The sequence below is a fragment of the Nicotiana sylvestris genome, chromosome 12, assembly GCF_000393655.2.
Source record: "Nicotiana sylvestris chromosome 12, ASM39365v2, whole genome shotgun sequence".
Classification (NCBI taxonomy): domain Eukaryota; kingdom Viridiplantae; phylum Streptophyta; class Magnoliopsida; order Solanales; family Solanaceae; genus Nicotiana; species Nicotiana sylvestris.
Window position 1 is genome coordinate 112,574,056 of NC_091068.1, and position 21,493 is coordinate 112,595,548.

The following is a 21,493-nucleotide window of genomic DNA, read 5'->3' on the forward strand; positions in this document are numbered from 1 at the left end:
CCAATCTCCAATATATTATACTGGAGTCAGCAAAGTATACCGGTCCAGCATAATATGCTGGAGTTCATACACAGGTGCACCGAACTTCAGTATATTATGCTGGACCGGTCTCTGTTACAGCAAAATAGTGGCTATTTTTCATTGATTTCGTAAATGCTGGCTATTTTTGAATGACCAGTCCGAAAACTAACTATACCGTGCTATTTTTACCAAAAACTGGCGTATGGCTGGGCCGTGCTATTTTCACAAACTGACCCCCTTAAGTATTAAAGTTGACTCAAGAAAAGAAAAAAACTATTACTTGACCGGTAACCCAAGCCCGATAACCAGATCTCAAAGACTCGGAATCGGCAATTAATTAATCAAACCTACCCATTCAGCTCGTTAAAGCTTTCTCATTGGCGTGCATTCATCACCTATCTCCCCTCCCTTAATTCCCAAGAAAGAAACAATTTAAACACACTGACAAAAAAAGAAAAATAAGCAGCAAATTAATTATAAATACTATAGAAAAGAACACAAATTCTCAAAGGAGAATTTTTTTTGGGAATTTTCTCAAATTTTTGGGTTTCGATTAGAGAAATCAAAGTGGGTTTTGAGTTCAAAGAATATATATAGACTCATGACATCAACAACTTTGAGGAGAAGGCTACATCATGGGGATGTTGGTGGCAAAAAGAATGAGCATTTTGATTCTTTGGGCTCTGATGATGGTTTAAATGAGCCTTTACTTGGGTGTAATAAATATGATGACAGTGATCAGGTAATTCTGGGTTTATTTTTAAATATAAGTTGTGTTTTATAGGCTATTTGTTTATAATCTTTAGAATTATCTTTCTAAAGTTTTGCCTTTTTGTAATATTCCTGCTTTATTTTATGATTAGTTTACTAATTTTGTTTTTGATAGGGTTCTTGATGATACTCTTCTTTGAATTATGTTGCTGAAAGTTTCTCTTTTATTTGGAGTATTTGTGCGTTATTTTGTGATTTTGTCGGTTTCAATTAATTTTGCTTTTTATAGGCTTTTTGTTGATAATCTTTTGAGTTATGTGGCTAAAAGTTTCTCTTTTTGGTATTTTGTGCTTTGGTAGAGAAAATTTGGATTAGATTGTGAAATGGGAATTCTTTGTATTATAGGTATGTACACTCGAAGATGTGTTGGATGAAGGGCGAAGGCAGGAACGCCTGCACTGGACGCTGCTATTTTCTCATCTGATTTCTCAATGGGCGCAATGGTTAGGTGTGATTTCATTAGTTTGTGATTTTGATGTTATGCTCTTTGTGTATTTTGCACAATGCAGTTACTTGCCGACTTATGTAGTTGAATTATCCGTAGAGCATGACTAGTGACTACACGGGTAGTATTACCCTCCCTGCTGAATTAGTTAACCATTTCCTCTCCAATAAGTATTTTGTTAATCCTTTGTTCTGGAGATAAAATGGACCATTTTCCAGATGGAAAAATTCTTCACTTCCACTTAAAACATATTTTCTTGCTTTGGATTCGTAAGTGCATTTGGGACTTTAGGAGTTAGTAGTCATCACCTGTCAGGTCCCTCTGATGAAAGATACCCTTACTGTATCCAAAGTGAAGACTTTCAGCTTCTGTTTGCAAAATGCAAGCCTAAATTTGTCTATTCTGCCATTTCTTTTCTGAGAAAGTGATTTTTTTTTTAGTTCCACATTAGTATATTAAGGTGTTTGGTATTCCTATATTGGAGCCGTATTGACAACGTACCAAACTATGTACTATTTACTACCTAAGGCATCATAGTAATACTGTGGATTGACACCACCATTATCAAAAAAAGAAAAAAATGTTGGTAGTTCTTAAATCTCTGAGCTGCACCTTAACGTGAATTGTATACCACAGAGAAATGAAACGGTTGATATTTTAAGTCTAACGACAACCAACCCACCTTTGAAACCAGAAAATCCATTTCAAGGTCAAGAGTTTCAAATACATGTTGAAGGATCAGAGATGCAATTATGTTTACTTTCTTCCAACTTCCGTGCAAGGACCTGGGGCAAGTTGGGCTCCACTTAGAGACAAAAGTGTCCTTGACTAGCATGGGATTGAGGCATACTAGTTGTAGTTGTTGTTATTGTAGCAGTAGTTGTATTATGCAGTTTGTAAAGCCTTTTCTTGATACCCTTGTCCTTTAAAATATATTTGACCTTTCATTAACTAGATAGTGTCGTCTAGGTCAATCCTCTTGCCTAATCTAGTGAGATTTCTTGGTATAGTTCTTTCTTTGAAACTACTTTGCATGCCTTCTCATTCTCTTGAGGCATTTTTCAGAAGTCTAAAGTTGTTGTTATTCGTTTAGTATAGATCAATAGATAACATAAGGTGTAGAGTAGCTGTCAAGCGAGTTCAACAAAAGCCAAAATTATGAGTTTGCTTCTAGAATCAAGCAATTGTTTAGGTTACGGGGAAGTATGATCGCAAGGCTTAAGTTTAAAGGAATTGACGGAAGGGCACCATCAGGATTGGAGCATGCGGTTTAATTTAACCCATCATGGGGAAACTTACTAGGTCTACAAAAAGTAGAGCTATTTTTATTGTTCTAATCCCAACTAGCTTGGTGTTGAGACGTAGTTGCAGTAGTAAATAACATGTTGAGGGTTTTATTGACTAATATGAGATATGGTGTTGAGATGATTGCCTAAAACTACTTAAAATCCAGGGCAGTCACAACATTATAATATGTCTATTTATGTTTTCCTTCCTTATGGATTGATGATGAAAGCTAAATGAGTAGAACAAGAAGCATCATGTGAGAGGTTAGAGTGGGAGAAGACACATTGAAGAAGTGGAATGGTGCAGCAAGCAGTAAGAATAGGTGGAGAATTAAACCCTTTTGTTACTTTTGGTATCTTGCTATTAATCCTACGTTAAGAAAAGATTCAGGGTCCATAGGGATATGGGAAAAGGTAAGAGGCCAATCCAGGGGGATATGTAGTTTTCTTGAGGTGGAAGAAAGCAAGGATGATAGGCTTGTGAAAAGCCTCTCTAAGTTTTAGCATCTTTGCTCTTTCCCTACATGCCAAACCTCAAAAGGAAGATAGGTTTATGGGGATTCTGTTCTATGCTGTTTCCCATATGCTTTTCTTTATTTTTTTCAAATAGATGCAATTTCCCATAATGAACATGGTATTGGCCCACAAGAAGGAAATACTTCTGATGGAATTATAAGAAAGGTGAAATATAGCATCTAATAACAACCGAGAAAATGCTATAAAATATGTAAGACTAATATCTTAGTCAACCTTGGAATATTCTTGTCCTTGCAAGGGTCCAACTTAACGGAATTACCCTTTTTGGATAAGCTAAACGGAATTAAATTAACTAGACCTTAAAAGTAATTCGGAAGCAACATTGTCTGATTAAATCCTAAGAATATGGAATCTTAAGCATGAATATCCTGCTACAGTGCAGCAACAGTAGCCTATTTATCGGGGCCCACTCATTGCAATGTCATAATCAAGTGCATTAACTATTCTGGATACACTTCATTACTTTCTAGAGTGTATTGCTTGTTTTTCTTGCAAAGTTTGCCTTACTCTTAGAGCATCTATCTGTCTTGTTGTATCAGCAACTATTTGTATATACATATTGGATTAGTAAATTAAAATCATCAAAAATATCTTTTGTTTTTGTTTCAAATTTTAATGGCTTCAACATTTCTGATTCATTCTCCATTGATCTTGCAGCAAATATTGTCTTTGTGTCTGGGTCACTTCTTGGCCGGATTTTTCCCTTTGCCTCAGCAACTCAAGCTGGATCAACAGCAAATCTGTTACCTCCTTTACTTAGCCCTTTACAGGTATTACATGAGGATTAAAGAGCAAAATCCATGACTTCGCCCACCCGTTGTTTGCAGATATATGATATTAACTTTCTTTGCTAACAAAACATATAATGCATAATTTGGAAATTTATCAGCATAGAGAAGGATTTCAGAGTAATTAAGGAACACATCTGATACAACTGTTGCCTAAGCTATCCAAATCCATTCTTTTATGCTGCACCGACAGTCTCCAGAGGTTTGATGCATGGAAATTTTGTGGCTTACCTTGTGATATTTAATTTTGGATTTGGAGTATCATCACATCCATCAGCCCCCCCCCCCCCCACCCACACACACACACAAAAAAAAAAAAACCCAAAATAATAAAAATTATCCGTTAAGCTTATCTAGCTACCTGCCTATCATTCATATTTTGTTTCTCTGTTTATTGATCCATGATTTCTGATTTTCTGTCATTCATTACCTTAAATTCTTTAACATTTGATTGTAGGAAGCAAGGCTGAAACATCTCAAGCAAAGGCTAGCAATCCCTTTTGATGGCTCTTTCTTGGATCATCAAGTATGGAAACTTGTACCATTGCTTTCTTTCTTTCTGAACACCTTTTCAAATGTTTACCTTTTTCTCTTCATAAGCAATAGAGGAGGTTGCAACAATGTAGGAACGAGGCATTGACTTGAGTCGTTACTGCCGCGTGGTTCTGATCAATGGATGGTCCAAGTTTATTAGTCTGAAAGCTCCTTGTCAAAATTATGTACGGATTATGTACTAACTTTTGGGAGGTTCACATGTTAGATGGTTGCTTTGTTATGAGAAGATATCATGACTTACTCTGGTTTTTCTCCTTGCGACTTTTGAATTACTGGAAAGCTTTTCATTTACAAACACACACACGCACACACATCTCATTTGTGACTGAAAGAACAGCTAAATAGTATGAGATCAAGCAAAATATAGTACCTTATTTTAAGCTGGTGACGAGAAAAATAAAAAGGAGAGCATCAAACTGCTTTTCTTTTAATTGATTACATGTGATTTCTCTTATGAAGGAAGGACTTAGTTATATCTCTTAAACATGTTTAGCAAGATACTCTACTCTCGTATGTCGGAACCTATATTTTATGGCTCGTTAATTTTTTCCTACTCAAAAAAATTCCAAATTTGGTGCCAGGATGCTCTTAGGCAACTATGGAGGTTATCTTATCCTGATAGACCGCTCCCATCTCTTAAATCCGAGCTTTGGAAAGAAATGGGTTGGCAAGGATCTGACCCTTCAACAGATTTCAGGTATAAGGGGTGTATATTTGATTCAGAATTTTGCTGCGCTTCTCCTTCTGGTGCTTATACTGAGATAATGAACACTAATGTCCAGGGGTGGAGGATTCATATCATTGGAGAACCTTATCTTCTTTGCCAAGACACACCCGGTTCGTACATCAACTAATTTACCTGGTGTTTGTTCTGATTGGAACTGTCTTTTCATCTATGTGTTTTTGGACAGTCAGTTATATGTATGTCTATAGTAAGGGTAGGGTAATATCGGTACCGTACCTGTACCGTACCGTACCGTACTGCTCAGGTGGGTGGGTGGGTGTGAGGGATCTGGGGTGAAGGGTAAGGGTAATGGTAGGGTATCCGAAATAGTACCCTTAGTACCGGTAGCGTAAGTAACCTTAAGGTACCGTACTGGTGCGTACCCAACGGTTTTCTGTTTTAATTTAAAATCTGTCCGTTTTTTATTTAATTTAAATTTATCGCTAAGTACCAGTACCGCACCCTTAGGACCGGTATGGGTACTGGTAGGGTAACAAAAAGATTACCCTTAACCCATACCCTTAAGAAAAGTATCCTTAAGGAACCTTCCCCTTACCCTTACCCTGCCCATACCCTTAACCCTTAATGTCCTAGTACCCTCCCCTTAGACAGCCCTAGTCTGTGTGTTATGTTTATGTTGAATTTTAGAATCTCTGCAGAATGAGGAAATATGATATGCGAGAGTTTCCCCCCGGAAAAAATATATATAAAGCTCCATGAAAGAGAATAGGGGTGGAAAGAGAAGTGAATTTTTGTAGGATAAACTACAATAAAATTGCCAAATTGTCCTCCCCTGGGACCCTGGGTGAAAGAAGACTCGGAATTCTTTGCATGTATGGCTAGAGTCGCAAAAGTTAGTTACTAGACTGAGCTGAGAGCCTTCTCCTCATCTTGGTATTAATACTGAAGAAAGAGGATGATTCTTAGTTTATGTTTCATGGAGCAATCCATGTTCTTTAGCAGTTCTTATCTTCAACATATCCTTTTTCTCTCTGGAGAATAACTCATCAGACTCCTAATATTTGGGCACTTGCTTTGTGAAGCCTGATGTATATAACGGTTTAGAAATGCATAATTTAGGTCAGTTGAGAGTTGGGACTGTTATTCTTTTGTCCTCTAGAGCAAGTAAGTTTTTCACTATAGTTTCTCCTTTGCCGCCTGCTCTATTGCAGGAATCTTTCCAGAACCTGTTGCACAAACGAAAGGGGAACAGATCTGAGTGGGAGTATCCATTTGCTGTCGCTGGCATCAATATATCATTTATGTTGGTCCAAATGTTGGATCTTCAATCAGGTATGGTAACATTCAGTTAGAGGTTAGAGTGTCTTCCATTTTTTAGGCTGAGAAATACATGGTGATTATGTAAACAGTCAACAGCTTCCAGTGCATCCTTTCAAATAAATTTAGTGGTAATTAAATTGTCCAGAACGAATTATTCTGCAAATCTATTGCGTGATCATATGCTCTAGTATCATCATTCCTTCTAATACACTGGAAGAATTTGTTGATCTTGTGTATGATCTCTGTCATTATATTCCCTTTGTTCTTTTTTCACAGAGTAATCTAAGATTTTATCGATATCAGGTCGTCCTCTCTTTTCTGAACTTTTTAATACTTCTTTTTGAGTGGCAGGGACACCAAACACCCTGGCAGGTATCCGCTTCCTAGAATTACTCAGCGAGGATGACATGGCGTTTGACAACCTGTTTTGTATCGCCTTTGAAATGCTCGACGCACAGTGGCTAGTGAAGCGTGCATCATATATGGAATTTAATGTTGGTAACAGTTTACTTACCATTGGATTTTTTTTTCCCATGTATGTAGCCATACCAACACATGTTCCTTTTACTTTCCTTTTCTTAGGATGTTTTGAAGGCCACAAGACTGCAGCTAGAGCGCGAGCTTGGTCTGGAAGATACCTCCACTGTAAAAGATTTGCCTGCCTATAATCTATTGAGGAGATAATGTACCTCAGTTTACTCCAAGATGTTAGTTTTATTTAATTTTTACACCTCTGTAACCACTGTATATGCTAATACACCATGTTTAAGATTCTCTCCCCAAGTGCATTATGTTGGCTGGAAAGTTCTGATGTACATGATTTAGAGTTGAGACAAATGTTCTGGTTTTTGTTTGATCTTGAGAAGAAAATGGACAGTAGCCTTTAACTCGAAAATTAGCTCATTCTCTCGATGTTGCTCGGACTTTCCGAAAATGTCGCCGGGTGCGTGTTGGATCCTCCAAAAATATGTTGCGCAGATTCTCTAATATGCTGCCGCATCTGTGTCGGATCCTCCAAAAGTAGTGTATTTTTGGAGGATCCGACATGGGTGCAACAGCATTTTGAAGAGTTCGCGCAACATAGCTCTCGACCAATGTAGACGTTCTAAGGATACGCCGCAGACCAGGTTTGGACACTTGAAAGCATGATATAACAAGAGGCCCCAATATTAGATAAACCAAACAAGACAGATGAGTTTGTCAAGGATTTGATGTGAAGAAAATGAACTAGGGATTACTCAACTCTAAAGTTAGCTCATGAAATATGATTGTCCCAAGATCATATACGGAGAGACGATAATCTATCCCCTCAACCAATGTGAGGCGCACTAATATATTTAAAATGCTCTTCAATTTTACTCCCATAATCCTAATAATCTATCCCCTCAAGCAATGTGAAACATACTAATATATTTAAAATGCTCTTCAATTAATACCCCCATAATCCTAAACTGAACACCATTTTTGTAGTGAATATTGAGGATTAATTTACTCTATATAGGAGGGCATTCAAAGGAACTAGAGTATTTAACACTAAATAAAATGGAATTTCACACGGTCGAGAACAATTTTAAAAAGACTAGAAAAAATTCAGTAAGTGATAATTGGATGGTGGATCAATAAATTATCCATCAAAGGTGAAAATTCGAGCTCATAATCAAAAAATACCACAGCAAAATTCGATCTGAAATTGTAAGCTATTTAACCAAAAATACAACCAAAAAAAAAAAAAAGAATAAAGACTAGCAAGAGAAATACAAGCAAAACGTGAAAAACTAAGAGGCAAAAATCTAAAGAATCCGACTTAGTTACTTGAGATTCTCAAGCTTGATCATTTTGATTAGACTCTTCAGGAGATTTCAAGTACCATCGATTGAGTCGTTGTTTGGCCTTCGATACCTGCAACATAATTTATAAAACATACATAATAGAATTAGTATGATGTTTGCAAGTTATTATATGCAGAAAAGTTGCATATATTTAAAATTTAATATACCTCTCCATCCCAATCTGTTTTCCATGTCATGTAGCATAATGCAGCTGATTGAGTAACTACTCCACATATCATTCCAATCCATATACCCTGATAACAAAAAGAACAAATCAAAGAGATTTCAGATTAAACATGCGAATCATCGGTATCCATTTGACACTATTCAGGTCCATTTCATTCCAATACTAAATAATCTTGTCTATTAAAGCAAATTAGGAGTTCTTAAAGGCGCTCTAAGAAGGAGAGCCTAGGCACAACTGGTAAAGTTGTTGTCATGCGACCAGGAGGTCACGGGTTCGAGCCGTAGAAACATTCTCTTGCATTTTTGCAAGGTAAGACTGCGTACAATAGAACCTTGTGGTCTGGCCTTTCCCCGGACCCTGTGCATAGCGATAGCTTAGTGCACCGGGCTGCCTTTTTTAAAGGCGCTCTAAATCTCACACTTAACCTTACATGGTTTCAAATTCAAAAATGTAACGTTAAACGAATCTAGAGATCCTTGATTTTAAGTGAAAATTACCTTCACTTGAAGATGAGCCACATATCCAAGCAAAGCTCCAATAGGTACTCCAATCAAATAGAAGCAACACAAATTTATGATTGCAACTGTGCTTTGTAAACCTGCTCCTACTGCCACACCTATTTACAAAATTTTCAAGTGTCAAGAAATACTATGAAACACATAGTACATTGTTTCAAACATTTTTGGTAAATTTGTCATCTTTCTCAATTTTTTCTTTTGAGTTCTAGCTATTCCAGAGGATTAAAAGCTTACCTGAGAGTACAGGATAAATGCTGTTGAGCAAAATTGAAAATGCGAGTAAAGTAGAAAGGTCCGCGACGCTGTCAGCTACCGCCTTCTCATTGCTGAATAAGTAACCAAGCTTGCTGCCAAAGATTAAGCACAGAATCCAGAAGAACAATCCAATTATAAGTGAAGTGCCCACTAAGACTTTAATGGAGAATTTTGTAGCCTTAGCGTCTCCTTTGCCCAGTTCATTTGCTACACGGACACTGTACGAGGAAACAATTGAAGGAAAAAAAAGTCAAGATGGAAGGTGGCTAAAGCACTAGATGGAAAGAGATATCGATGATTCATAGGGAAATAGTCGCGTACCAAGCAGCTCCAAGAAAGCCAAGGCTTATCATAAACTCCCATCCGTTGATATTGAGGCTGCAAAATTAAATTATTGTCATCGATCAGTATGTTCTTTGTGCAGCAAACAAAATGAAATCAGCCATTGTAAAAAGGAAAAGAGATAGAAAGAAAATCTCACCAGATAGAGAAGGCAGATATCGCAACTTCAGCATTCTTCATATATCCTGCGAGCAGGACTAGAACAGCATTGTACCATAGCTCCAAGCTGTGAAAATAACCAAAAAACAAGAACCAATTAACTCCTCTGGTAAAAGCTAATTTCAGATTATAAAATGTGTTTAGTGAAGTTTAAATTTGGTCAGAGGTCTAACTCGCAAACAATTTGATATAGGTTGTAAACTCCGTATTACTGGTGCAGCACTACTCATGCACATCAAGAATGTCTAATGATAAAATCGAGAAGAACAAGTTAAGGAAAAGTATTTACCAAACCATGATACCGGAGGATATTGAAAGCTTCACGACAGGTAGTATATCTTTCAACGCTGCTGAAGAGAATCCTTTCCATGTGTTAGGGCACCAACCTCCTAAGATGTACACAAACTCCCCGACCACTACAAACCACGATGATATGCTCAACGCAATCATGGCACCAGGGACTCCATAGTTTAGCTTGATAACCAGTAGCCAAGACAACGGAATGTGGATTACAAATTGTGCTATAGATAGCCAAGCAATAATCATGTTCTTCTGTTGTGCTTGAAGGAACATCTGGATAGTCAAGCTAAATACGAAGTTGTAGACAAAGGGAATGAACCAATAGGAAACGTATCCAGAAGCTTCCGCAATTGATCCATTCTCACCGAGTAGCTTAAAGATTGCAGTGGCAAAGATGAAAAAGGGAAGCAAGACGGTCAATGTAATGAAATCAACAATCCATGATCTTTGCAGGTAGATTCCCATCATATGATACTGTCCTGCTCCATATGCTTGCCCACAAAGCGTTTCTGTCGCGCTTGACATTCCAATCTACCACAATAAACACAAAATTCAAGCAAATGTGAGAATTAACTATATCAACTAGCCCATGGCACACCTTAAGTTCTCATAAGTCAATACTCTAACCGTCAGGTGGCTTTCGATTAGTCCTTATATATGTTACATGACCTACATTACACATACACCTCTGTCTGCATTAATTTTTTTTATTTTTTTGTGATAAGGTAAATAATTCTATAACGGGAGAATCTCACCCACATACAAGCGGTATACCAAAAGGTAGAGAATCTAGAATCTGCAACATGATATGATTCTCTATGAACGACACTACTCTGACTCTGCATTATGTTGTTATGTTTGCATTTATACAATGCAGTTCATAATTTTCTATCAAACAACGGGAACAAGCACATTATATATGATGTACATGGTATGATGGTACATTTTCTGGACAAAAAGAACATTGTAATACAAGATAACAGGAGCAAACTTACCAGTATACCATTGACGAATCGGACTGTAAGAGTTTGTACGAGTGCATAAGCAGCAAGATCTAATTCACTAATGTGTCCAATGAATGATTGCGTAACAACTATACTTCCAAATGAAGCTACTCTTGATAGTACTCCTGGTAATGCAACTCTCCATATCTTCTTAGACTCCTCGTAGATTCTCCCTTTTATGTTGCCGACCTTTTCTACTTGTGAATCAAGTAGCCTCGCTTCCACACCATTATCCATGGCCCTGAAGTTAAAATTCAAAAAATAAGCAGAGATTCGTAAGTAAAGTTAATAGAACTAGCTAGCAAGGTCTATAAACTTTAAATTATGGTAGTGTTAATTGTTTGAGAATAAAATATATAAAACTTCGAAACTATAAAGAGTATTAGCAACAACAATTGCTAAAATGAAATGTAGTATCTGATAAAGATAATGAAAGAAACCATGATCAAACAAAAAAAAAAGTTTAACTGTAAAAGATAACTAGGCCAGACAAAAAAGAAGAAAAGTTGATATTTAGTCGTATGGCAGTCCATACCATACCAACAATATATCTGTTAATATAATAACTTGTTATAAAGTGAAGTTTCAGAAGTTAAATAGATTACCTTTCAAATATACGAGTGAAAGGGGTTCTCCTTTACGGAGTATATACTTTTCAGACTCCAAGAATTATTATTAGAAAAGAGCAAGGTTGTAGAAGTAATGGTATATACATTTTTTTAAACTCATTAAGAAAATGTACTATATTTTATATGACATTTTTTTTAATCTATTTCACAAAATTATGATATCTTTTGAATATTTTTTAAACGCTTTAATTTTAATTTTTAGCTTATCCTTAACTACATACTCCTATAGTAATAAATATATTGTATAATTTATAAATCACAAGTTTCTCCGATAATTATTAGTATGCGTAATTTTTATTTATTTATCAAATCACATGTTAAATGAAATTTCGTCATGTAAAATAAAATAGAAAGTTTACAAAATTTGTCAGAGGCCATAAAGTTGCGGAACAGCTGTAAGAAAGTGATTACTTTATGAATATGTAGAGTATGCTCCCCATTAATAAAAGATAGTTTACGAGTGGAAAAGTGAAAAGTATTTTTTTGGTGTAGAGGATGCCACGTGAGTCAACACATATGTCACGTGATGCCAACGACTGTAGATAGATCACTCACTGATCCAATTGGGCACCTATGACCTACTACAATAATGATGATTTAATTGACTCCTTTGGATTCTACCATCTTTACATTTGGCTCAAGTAATAAAACTATTGGGGTAGTTGGCTATTTTTGCAACTTGAAACTATACTGAGGAATATATTTGTACACGCATCATAAATGCTACATTGATGCTACAGTAACTGTTTTTCAAAATTTTATTGATGCTTGGACCACTCTCTATTATCAACATCATTGTTATTAGAGTTTGGGTGCTATGCATAATGAAACATATATTTGCATAAGTAGACCATTTATAAAGTAATTAGATACATTTTATGATAATTGTTACTAATAACTTTTTATATAAATTATATTATTAAATATACCAATAGTATAAAAAATTATATATTGTCAGTAAGATATAGTAGTTTCAGGAAGTATATGATTAATTTATCTTACGTTTGATAGGATATTTATTGATAATTAATTTCGAGGTTATTTCTACTATAATTGTAGTAGTATTATTTTTATACTACATTCAATGAGGCAATGAGGGAAAATAATCCGGAATAAAATAACAAAATGATACATTCACCCTTTTCAAAAGTCTCTTAAGAAACCCGAGGTTAAAATTGGAATAAAATTTTATCCAAGTTTATTTATTATAAAATCAAACATATATTTTATATTATACTTTATACATCTCATTTTAAAAATAATTCTATAATTATTTAATCTTCCTATCATACTATAACCTCATTATAATTTATTCTTAGAACAACTATGGATATTTTATTTACTGTGCCTAGGGGCGTAATTACCTTATTGCAGGTGGTGTCTTGTGACACTGCTTGTTCAAAATTATTTATTAGATACATATATAAATAATAAACAAAATGATGATATTGAATACAAGTATAAAATAATACGATTATCAGTTATTCGAATATTTACATCACTTAATCTTGATTACTGAGTTAACTGTACGCACATTTAATGCATACCGTAATCGTTAAATATTGGAATAATCATGTCTGTTAATCGGAAGGCTCCAAAGAGACAACTTCAAAACGTACAAATGTACAATCATCGTGTGGACAATAGTTAAACAAACGTACATCTAATCCAATACTTACTTACTTAATTCTAATTTATGTGGCAAAATTTGATTCTCACAAAATTTAATTAAAAAAATCATAAACATTTATATGACTACAAATTATTTCGTTAAAAATAAATTAAAGAGTTTACTGTTAAATTTTAATTAAAAATATGATTTTTTCTTCTAACATACTACAAAGTAAAATATGACACACAATTTGAGATAGAAGAACGGTGACCTAGAAAAACTTGTCCTTCTTCATGTTGTACTAGTTTTATTGTTTTCCATGTTTAAATTTTGATGAACTCAAGTTCCAAGATTAGATCCTTCTGGTCTACTCCCTCAAGAATTTTGCTATTTTTTTTTAAAGAAACCCAGAATATTGAAAGTCACTAACCTAAAACGAAACCAATCCCAGAAACAATAGGAAGAAATGCTTTATTACAGTATATACAAAGAAAAGAACAGAAAATTAAATCAGCCACTGGAAACCAAATTTTGATGATTTTTCCATGGGAAAACTCTATACATTTTTTAACTTAATAATCAAACAAACATTTTGATAACGGATCCAATATAGCAGATATCTTAAACCCCAAGTTTATTTACCTAAACTTCACAATCAAACAAATTACACATAAAATATACCATTTAGACATTCTTTAATAATAAACTTTTTATCTCATGGTTTGCCAATAATAGATCAAATAATAAGAAAGAAAAAGTAGTAAGTTAAATCATCTGATGGAAAAGAGAAAAAGGAAAAGAAGAAGCTGCAGATTTTGCTTTATTGAGAAAAAAAAATACGTATTACTTACATTTGACTGATCAGTAGATACTAAGCTTTTGCTTAAAGTGCTTCCACTTTTAATCGGTATAGAAGTTTCTCTACTGTTGCCGGAAAACTGTCAACGCGTGAAGGAGGCAAAAAGTGGCGGAGATAGGTGGAGAGCAGGAGGAGGAGAACGGTGGAGCCAACAGACTCCGAGCAAGTAGCTGCTAGATTTATAGAAAGTGCAGCTTATTTTCACCAACGAAAGTGTACTATAGTATAATTTTATAGTGCTTCTACTCGACTCGAGGAAGACAGCTCTTTTTCTTCCTTTATTTTAATTTGTTTAAAAATAGTCAAATGTTTTCTTATTTTATTTAAAAACTTTTCACATAGTTTTCGATATTAGAAGCAAAAAATCATACTCTCAGTCGCATATTATTAGATAATATTTTACTGGATATAGAACTCACATATTATTTTGATTTACTCCTTTTTTTAATTTTCTACGTCACTCTATATTTTTAGTGTGACCCTAACAAGAATGACTATAACTTCTTTTTTAAATATATAAATATATTATATTATGGATATTCATTTAGTACTCCGTTGTAAATAAGTTTCCTGAAGAAGTTTATTCATATGGGACTCCACCGTAAATATGTTTATCTATTTAATTACTCTATTGGAAATAAGCTTCCCGAAGAAGCTTATCACTTCGATAGTTATGGATAAACATTACCCCCGGTAGAAGATTATCCATACCAGATATAATAAGCTTATCCTTTCAGTACCCAGTTATGGATAAACATTACCCCAGGTAGAAGATTATCCATACCGGGTATAATAAGCTTATCCTTTCAGTACCCAGTTATGGATAAATATTATCTCCGGTAGAAGATTATCCATACCAGGTATAATAAGCTTATCCTTTCAGTACCCAGGTATGGATAAACATTACCCCCGATAGAAGATTATTCATATCAGGTATAATAAGCTTATCATTTCAGTACTCCGTTATGGATAAACATTGCTCTCAATAGAAGATTATCCATATCTGGTATAGTAGTAGCTTACACAGCAGCTTCCTTTCTTCTATAAATAGAAGAGATTTCAGTTCATTATGTACATCAGTTTGAATTCGAATAATATATCAGTTTCTCTCTATACTTGTCTTTACTTTATAGTCTTTATTTTATAACACTTCAAGAATTATTATCCTTTTATAGCTAAAAGCATCTCAATTTTAAATTTCTCGTCTACTCTTAAAAAGATATATTTAAAATCAAAAGTTCTAAAGTTTTTTAATGTCATAAATTTTTATTTTTTAAAATTTCGTGGTTAATCAAGTGTGATTACAAAAGTAAGGCAAAGGGAGAAACATAAATTCGCGATAGTGAAAAGAAAAAATAAATGCCATGTCAAAATCTAAATGGTAATTATTTATTAAATTGAATTCTCAAAGGTCCATATTGAGAACCAAAACTCGAGTTTGGTTAACGAAGAAGAGTAGTTATCTCTCCATCATTATTTTGAAGACGTTTGAAAATTAGTTTAAACGTGTGTTCTCCTAAAATGCCAAATTTTATTTTGTGTCTCATACAACTGACACTAGTTATATGAGGCATTTTTTTGTCTTACAATTTTGTGAACCCAGTTTTTTGTGGACCCAGAAATATAAGATTAGGGTCCACAAATTTGTGAGATAAAATATATATGTCAGGACAAAAATTTGTCGAAAAAGCACAACAAAAAAGGTTAGGAAGGAGAATGATGTAGGGGTGGCAAATGGGCGGGTTGGGCTGAATTTGGGTGGGTCAAGATGAGTTAGGTTAATAAATGGGTCATTGCCCAACTCAGCCAAAAATGTACTTGGGTTAAGATGAGCTGGGTCAAGATAGACTAAACAATGGGTCATAATCCAACCCGCCCAACTTGACCCATATTTTAGAATCATGCTCATCTTTCATAAAAAAAGTCTTTTACCTTAAAATGTGTAAGTTGAAATTTTTTTGGTGGGGGTAGGGGTGGAGTGGGTGATGCAGAAAAACGAAAAAAACAGAAAACAAAAAATTAAAAAAAGAGTAACAGAAAAAAAACGGAAAATTGAAAATATAACAAAAAAGTAAAATCTTTTTTGAGGGGAAAGGGGTTTTGCCTGGGGGCAGGGTGGGGGAGTGGGTGGTGCAGAAAAAAAAAAAAGCAGAAAATTGAAAATAAAAAAAAAGTAAATTTTTTTTTTAGGGGAGGGGGTTGGGGGAGGGGCAGGAAAATTAAAAATAAAAAAAAACGTAATTTTTTTTTAAAATACAAAAAAAAAAAGTAAAATTGGAGCAACTAAATAAATTTCTATATAAGTTGGGTTGAAATACCTTTTGTTTTGGGTGAGTTTCATGGGTTGTATTTGGGCTGCTTAATGGATCAGAATGAGTTATAAAATATAATAAGTTAACTTGGGCTCGGCCCAAATTGACCCATGAGCTAAAATTATGTAACTCAATTCATTAATCTCTGAGCGGGTGGGCGGATTAAATGGGTTTGAGCTCAAATTACCACCCCTAAGGATAGGTACCAACTTAATTGAGAAGAAAATTCAATATCCATGATATTCATACGGAATTGACTCCTTTTCTTTCCTTAAGAAGGAATTAACTAATTTATGGGAAATGGAACTCATTTACTGGAATATTTGTTTTTATCACCCACATAGCCTAAACTGTAGACGTGTACAAGACTTTGACCATTAGGTGCGTGAATGTCCCACCTACTACATGCAAACCTTTTAATTTGACTAAAAGAATAAAAAACAATAATATGAAAATATGAGCAACTTGGTTTAGATAGTGATAACCGAACCTTACCGATCATTTTCCGTCTTGTCATGCAAAAGCTTTTTGGTAGAAGGTCGAACGCGATATAATATATATACCTGCATAGTATTTTGACAAAGCTTTCTAAATAATTTATCGTTAAAATATAATAAATCAAGGGAACATGAAAAATGATTGAAATAGAGATCCATTTCACTATTTATAGTAGCATAAAACAAATTAATTAAAGACAAAAGATAACTAAATCACACAAGTGAAAAATATTAAATTGAAACCCAATAATGGAATCAATTTAGAAGATTAAGTATCTAATAAGAGAAATATAAATAATACGAGAAGAAAGATATTTTATACCCTGTGGCTTGCTACTCAAGATGCTGAAACTAATTTAGTTTCAGGTGGAGTAGCAAAATAGATTTGGAAGATGGGATGGTGGGTGTTAATTATCTGTTTGCTTGTATCCATTTCCATAATTTCAAGGTTCAAGGAAAAATTTAATACATTATTATTTTTAAATTTAATATGTACAATACATTTTTCATATATGAATTTATTTGGTGTGTTCGATGTTTTTTCAATTTATTTTTATAAAATTAAAAATATACAATAATTTATTTGATATGGTTATAAATTAATATTCTACCTATAACTTTATCTAAGAAAAAACTAATAATCGTTTTTTTTTTTTTTGGTTGCATAATAATCGTTTCAGTACAATTGGATTCGATTGGTTTAGTTGATTTTAAAGGATCCATGACACCGTATCTATGCTTTTTTTAAATTTAAAACCATACAAGTTGAAGCAATTGTCATCCTTGCTATTTTTTGGCAAAAGGTATCAACTATCAAATTAAGTTGGCCGACAGTAATATGTACTTTTCATGAGAAGTTTGATATATAACTTCAAAAATATAATAATAATAATGATAATATGTTATAATAAATTTTGCACTGATAGCATAAAACTTTTACATTATTATTAATATATACAACTTAAATTCATTAAAAGGTAGTGAAAGAGAATATATAAGATTGTTATTGTGAAACAAACTTGGCTCAAATAACAAAATGTCCTTGCTCCAAAGCAATGCCATCAAAAGTCTTTAATTGATATATATGTTCTTAATGTGAACTCTTTTCATTATTGTCTTGGCTGAATAATTGGTAGGCATGGCTGCAGCGTGTAATTTCCTTATAACACGATTAGGATAATAAAATACGACTAGAAACTAATTTACGAATATAATGTTTATCTTATTTTCAGTAATTAGATCTATTAAGTTGATCTTCAATTGCACTATATCGTGTTTCCCCACTTTCTTTTTTGGCAAGAAAAAAAAAGTCAATTTAAAGCCCAATGGTATTATAACATAATTACGTGCTTAACATGACATTTATTTCTTATATATCAATCATTAACTAAAATATATGTGTTTACTCTATTTCATCTAATGACTAATTGGAACTTATTCATGGGGCTATCTCATTCTAGAGCCAAAGTAATAGGCATGCGCTCAAGGAAAATTCATGGCTAAGAATTTGTTGCTTGAAGGTAATGTATGCAACTTGTGGAGAAAAAGTAGCACTCTATTGTAGAGTGCTTGGTGCCCAAGATTGTTTCTCTTGTAAAAGCAGGGTCATTTCTCAATTGCGATTACAACAACAAAGAGAAAGAAAGAGTGAGGTATCACGGATAAAATATAAGAAAATAGTATGAGGGAAAAATAAAGAGTGTGAGCGATATTATAATGAGGTGGGAATATCAAAAGATATTATTTCTTTTGAGTATTGTAGTTATCTTTGGAGTATTTTACTCGGGCCCACAAAGTATAAATTTCCTTGCTATAGTGATATCAGTTGCTTCTCTCGGGATTGTAATTTTTTCACTTATTCAGAAGAGTTTTTCACGTTAAAAAATTGATTTTATTGTCACTCTTTTATTCTTATTGATTATCATATATCTTGGTACTACGTTATTATTTCGCTTTTATTACCGTAATTTTTCTTGTGGGTAGTTTATTCCCGTCTACTAGTATCAGAGCACAGGTTCTGCTCGTTCACAAAAATACTGTTCACAATCGGTAGTACTATACTTGGTAAAAAAAATTGTCCGGAGTAAGGTACGAGGTAGCAAAATTCAATGGAGGTAGAGGTTTCTCAACATGGCAAAGAAGGATGAGGGATCTGCTCATCCAATAAAGATTATAAGGTACTAGATGTTGATGCCAAGAAACCTGATTCCATGAAATTTGAGGAGTGTGATCATCAATTCCTAATGAAATGGATGTAGCAGTATCTTGTTAGAGCCCCAGTGTTTTTACTTGGTCCAGGATATCATATCATGGTTCAGGCGTTAAAAATCGGTGAGATTTACTCTTCCTTTTCGATATCTGTGGAACTACTGTCAATGATTTACTCAAATGTAACACTTTGGGATTATTTAGCTACTATGTTCACAGAAGGCCCTAGTGCTATTTTTACCCAAGGCTTTGCTACGTCAGGTATTTTAACTGAAATACATCAATCTATAATATTTTTACCTGCTCTTCAATTCGAGTGGTTAGTAATGCACGTAAGCCTCCCCCTCTATTAGAGGTGGGCATAAAATCCGAAAAACCGAATTCCGAATTCCGAACCGAAATAATTCGGTATTTCGGTTTCGGATTTTTTGGGTATTTCGGTCTAATTCGATATTGCAATTTCGGTATTTCGGTACGGTCCTCGGTATTAAAATTCTGAAATTTTGGTATTTCGGTATACCGAAATACCGATTTTTAAAAGACATTTTCTTAATAACCCAGCCCACTGCCCATCGCCCCAGTCACCAAACAGGCCCGTCAACAGCCCCCCCTCGTCGTCATTTTCCAGTCGACAACCAAACAACTCAGCTCCTTCCATCGCGTCTAGCCCCGACGACCACTGTTGTTTCGCCTTCTCCATTCGCGACAGTCACACACCGCAAACGACCACTCCTTCTCCTCCAATCTCCATCGCGACCAGTCGCACAACTAACCCCAGCTCGCCTCCTTCCCCAGCAACGAACCAGTGCGCCATACCAGGCAATTATCCAGTCGCCACTCGCATGTCCAGTTGCTACGTTGCTGCATTGTTGAGCAGCTCTGCTGTTGCTTCAGTCCGTCTGAGGTCGTCGTTTGGATTGTGCTCGCGGCTTCCGGTCTGATATCTTTGAGCTCGACATCGAGGTTCCGTCGTTGGAGAGGTTTGCGATAGTTGTCGGTCCAGTTTGGTTGTTGTTCTTGCTTCAAACAGGTGCATACACATTCCCAAACTTGTGATATTTGCTTAAATGGAATGAAAAATGATATGGATTTCCTATGAACTGTTTGTGTGTCATCTTTGTTGAATTGCTTTTCATTTTACCATGGATATTATTACCTATTAGAATTGTTGTTTTGTGTTTAACCTCGGATGACTTCATTGGTAGAAAATCGTAATTGTCTTAAGTTTGCCCTTAAATAAAAAAAACGAGACGAGCTTCGCCAAATAAAAAAATGTACAGATTGCGTAGCCCTCACAAAAATATATGTATTAAATACTTAGATTCCGGGACTAGCCGTTTAGCAAATTTCACGGCCCTACCCAAAATAATGATACGCTAGTCGCTTTAGGCACGTATTTAATAATGTTATCTCCCTAAACTCGGGTGCACATTTATGTGACCCAAATCCAAATCTCAACAGAATCGAAATGTGTCTCCAATCACGGGTACATTGATTGTGGCGTGGTCTGAGATGCATTTCCATGACGTTGCAAATTCTTTTTAAATAAAAATGAGACGAGCCTCGCCAAACAAAACACACAGGTTGCGGGGCCCTCTAAATGTATATATATTAAAATACTTAGAAATCGGGACATGCCGTTTAGCGAATTCCACGACCCTTCCCAAGATAACAATAACGTGAAGTCGCTTTAGGCGCGCCTTTAATAATTTATTTTCCTTAACTCGGGTGCACATTTATGTGACCCAAATCCAAATCTCAACCGAGTCGAGATATGTCAACAACCACGGGTGCATTGATGTAACGTGGTTCGAGATATGTTTTCACGACGTTGCAATTCTTGTAAAATAATAATAACGACAAAAGCGGTTAAAAGTTAAAATTTGCACATAAGTTCATATTTGTATAAAAATCAGATAATCAAGCCGAATATAACAGTTGAGCGACCGTGCTAGAACCACGGAACTCGGGAATGCCTAACACCTTCTCCCGGGTTAACAGAATTCCTTATCCAGATTTCTGGTACGCAGACTGTAATATGGAGTCATTCTTTTCCTCGATTCGGGATTAAAATTGGTGACTTGGGACACCCTAAATCTCCCAAGTGGCGACTCTGAAATAAATAAACAAATCCCGTTTCGATTGTCCTTTAATTGGAAAAAACTCCCTTGTACCCTCTCGGGTACGGAAAAAGGAGGTGTGACAGCTCTGGCGACTCTGCTGGGGACTATGACCCAGAACCATTGGTTCAGGGTTAGAAATTCGAGCTTATATAAATTGTTATATTTATTTATTATCTGGTTTTTTACGTGTTTGAGCCTAATGTGCTAAATGCTGCTTTTACTGCTTTGATATTATTTGGACTGTATATATA

At 34.9% G+C, this 21,493-nt stretch overlaps 2 protein-coding genes across 2 annotated transcripts; one reads left to right on the forward strand and one right to left on the reverse strand.

Annotated features, from left to right (window-relative positions):
* Nucleotides 1-418: 418 nt before the first annotated feature.
* LOC104224189 (uncharacterized) lies at nucleotides 419-7,264 on the forward strand. Its single transcript, XM_009775777.2, has 9 exons — nucleotides 419-763; nucleotides 1,138-1,240; nucleotides 3,718-3,830; nucleotides 4,306-4,374; nucleotides 4,985-5,100; nucleotides 5,186-5,240; nucleotides 6,300-6,420; nucleotides 6,760-6,902; nucleotides 6,991-7,264. Exons 1-9 carry the CDS (start codon nucleotides 623-625, stop codon nucleotides 7,090-7,092), a joined length of 963 nt encoding a protein of 320 aa, XP_009774079.1. The 5' UTR covers nucleotides 419-622; the 3' UTR covers nucleotides 7,093-7,264.
* Nucleotides 7,265-7,976: 712 nt separating this feature from the next.
* Nucleotides 7,977-14,347, reverse strand: LOC104224190 (protein DETOXIFICATION 24). The gene is made up of 9 exons (XM_009775778.2): nucleotides 14,095-14,347; nucleotides 10,994-11,243; nucleotides 9,988-10,529; nucleotides 9,679-9,765; nucleotides 9,519-9,575; nucleotides 9,177-9,415; nucleotides 8,922-9,040; nucleotides 8,405-8,491; nucleotides 7,977-8,307 (listed from the first exon to the last, which is right to left on the reverse strand). Coding segments are annotated over exons 1-9 (1,461 nt in total). The 5' UTR covers nucleotides 14,097-14,347; the 3' UTR covers nucleotides 7,977-8,229.
* Between the last annotated feature and the right edge of the window lie 7,146 nt (nucleotides 14,348-21,493).

Coding starts and splice junctions, on each gene's coding strand:
- LOC104224189 (XM_009775777.2), top strand. CDS start 623: ATGACATCAACAACTTTGAGGAGAAGGCTACATCATGGGGATGTTGGT. Junction 764..1,137: donor AATATGATGACAGTGATCAG/GTAATTCTGGGT, acceptor TTTGTATTATAG/GTATGTACACTCGAAGATGT. Junction 4,375..4,984: donor GCTCTTTCTTGGATCATCAA/GTATGGAAACTT, acceptor ATTTGGTGCCAG/GATGCTCTTAGGCAACTATG.
- LOC104224190 (XM_009775778.2), bottom strand. Junction 9,766..9,987: donor TCCTCCGGTATCATGGTTTG/GTAAATACTTTT, acceptor TTATTTTCACAG/CTTGGAGCTATGGTACAATG. Junction 9,041..9,176: donor CATTTATCCTGTACTCTCAG/GTAAGCTTTTAA, acceptor TTTTGTAAATAG/GTGTGGCAGTAGGAGCAGGT.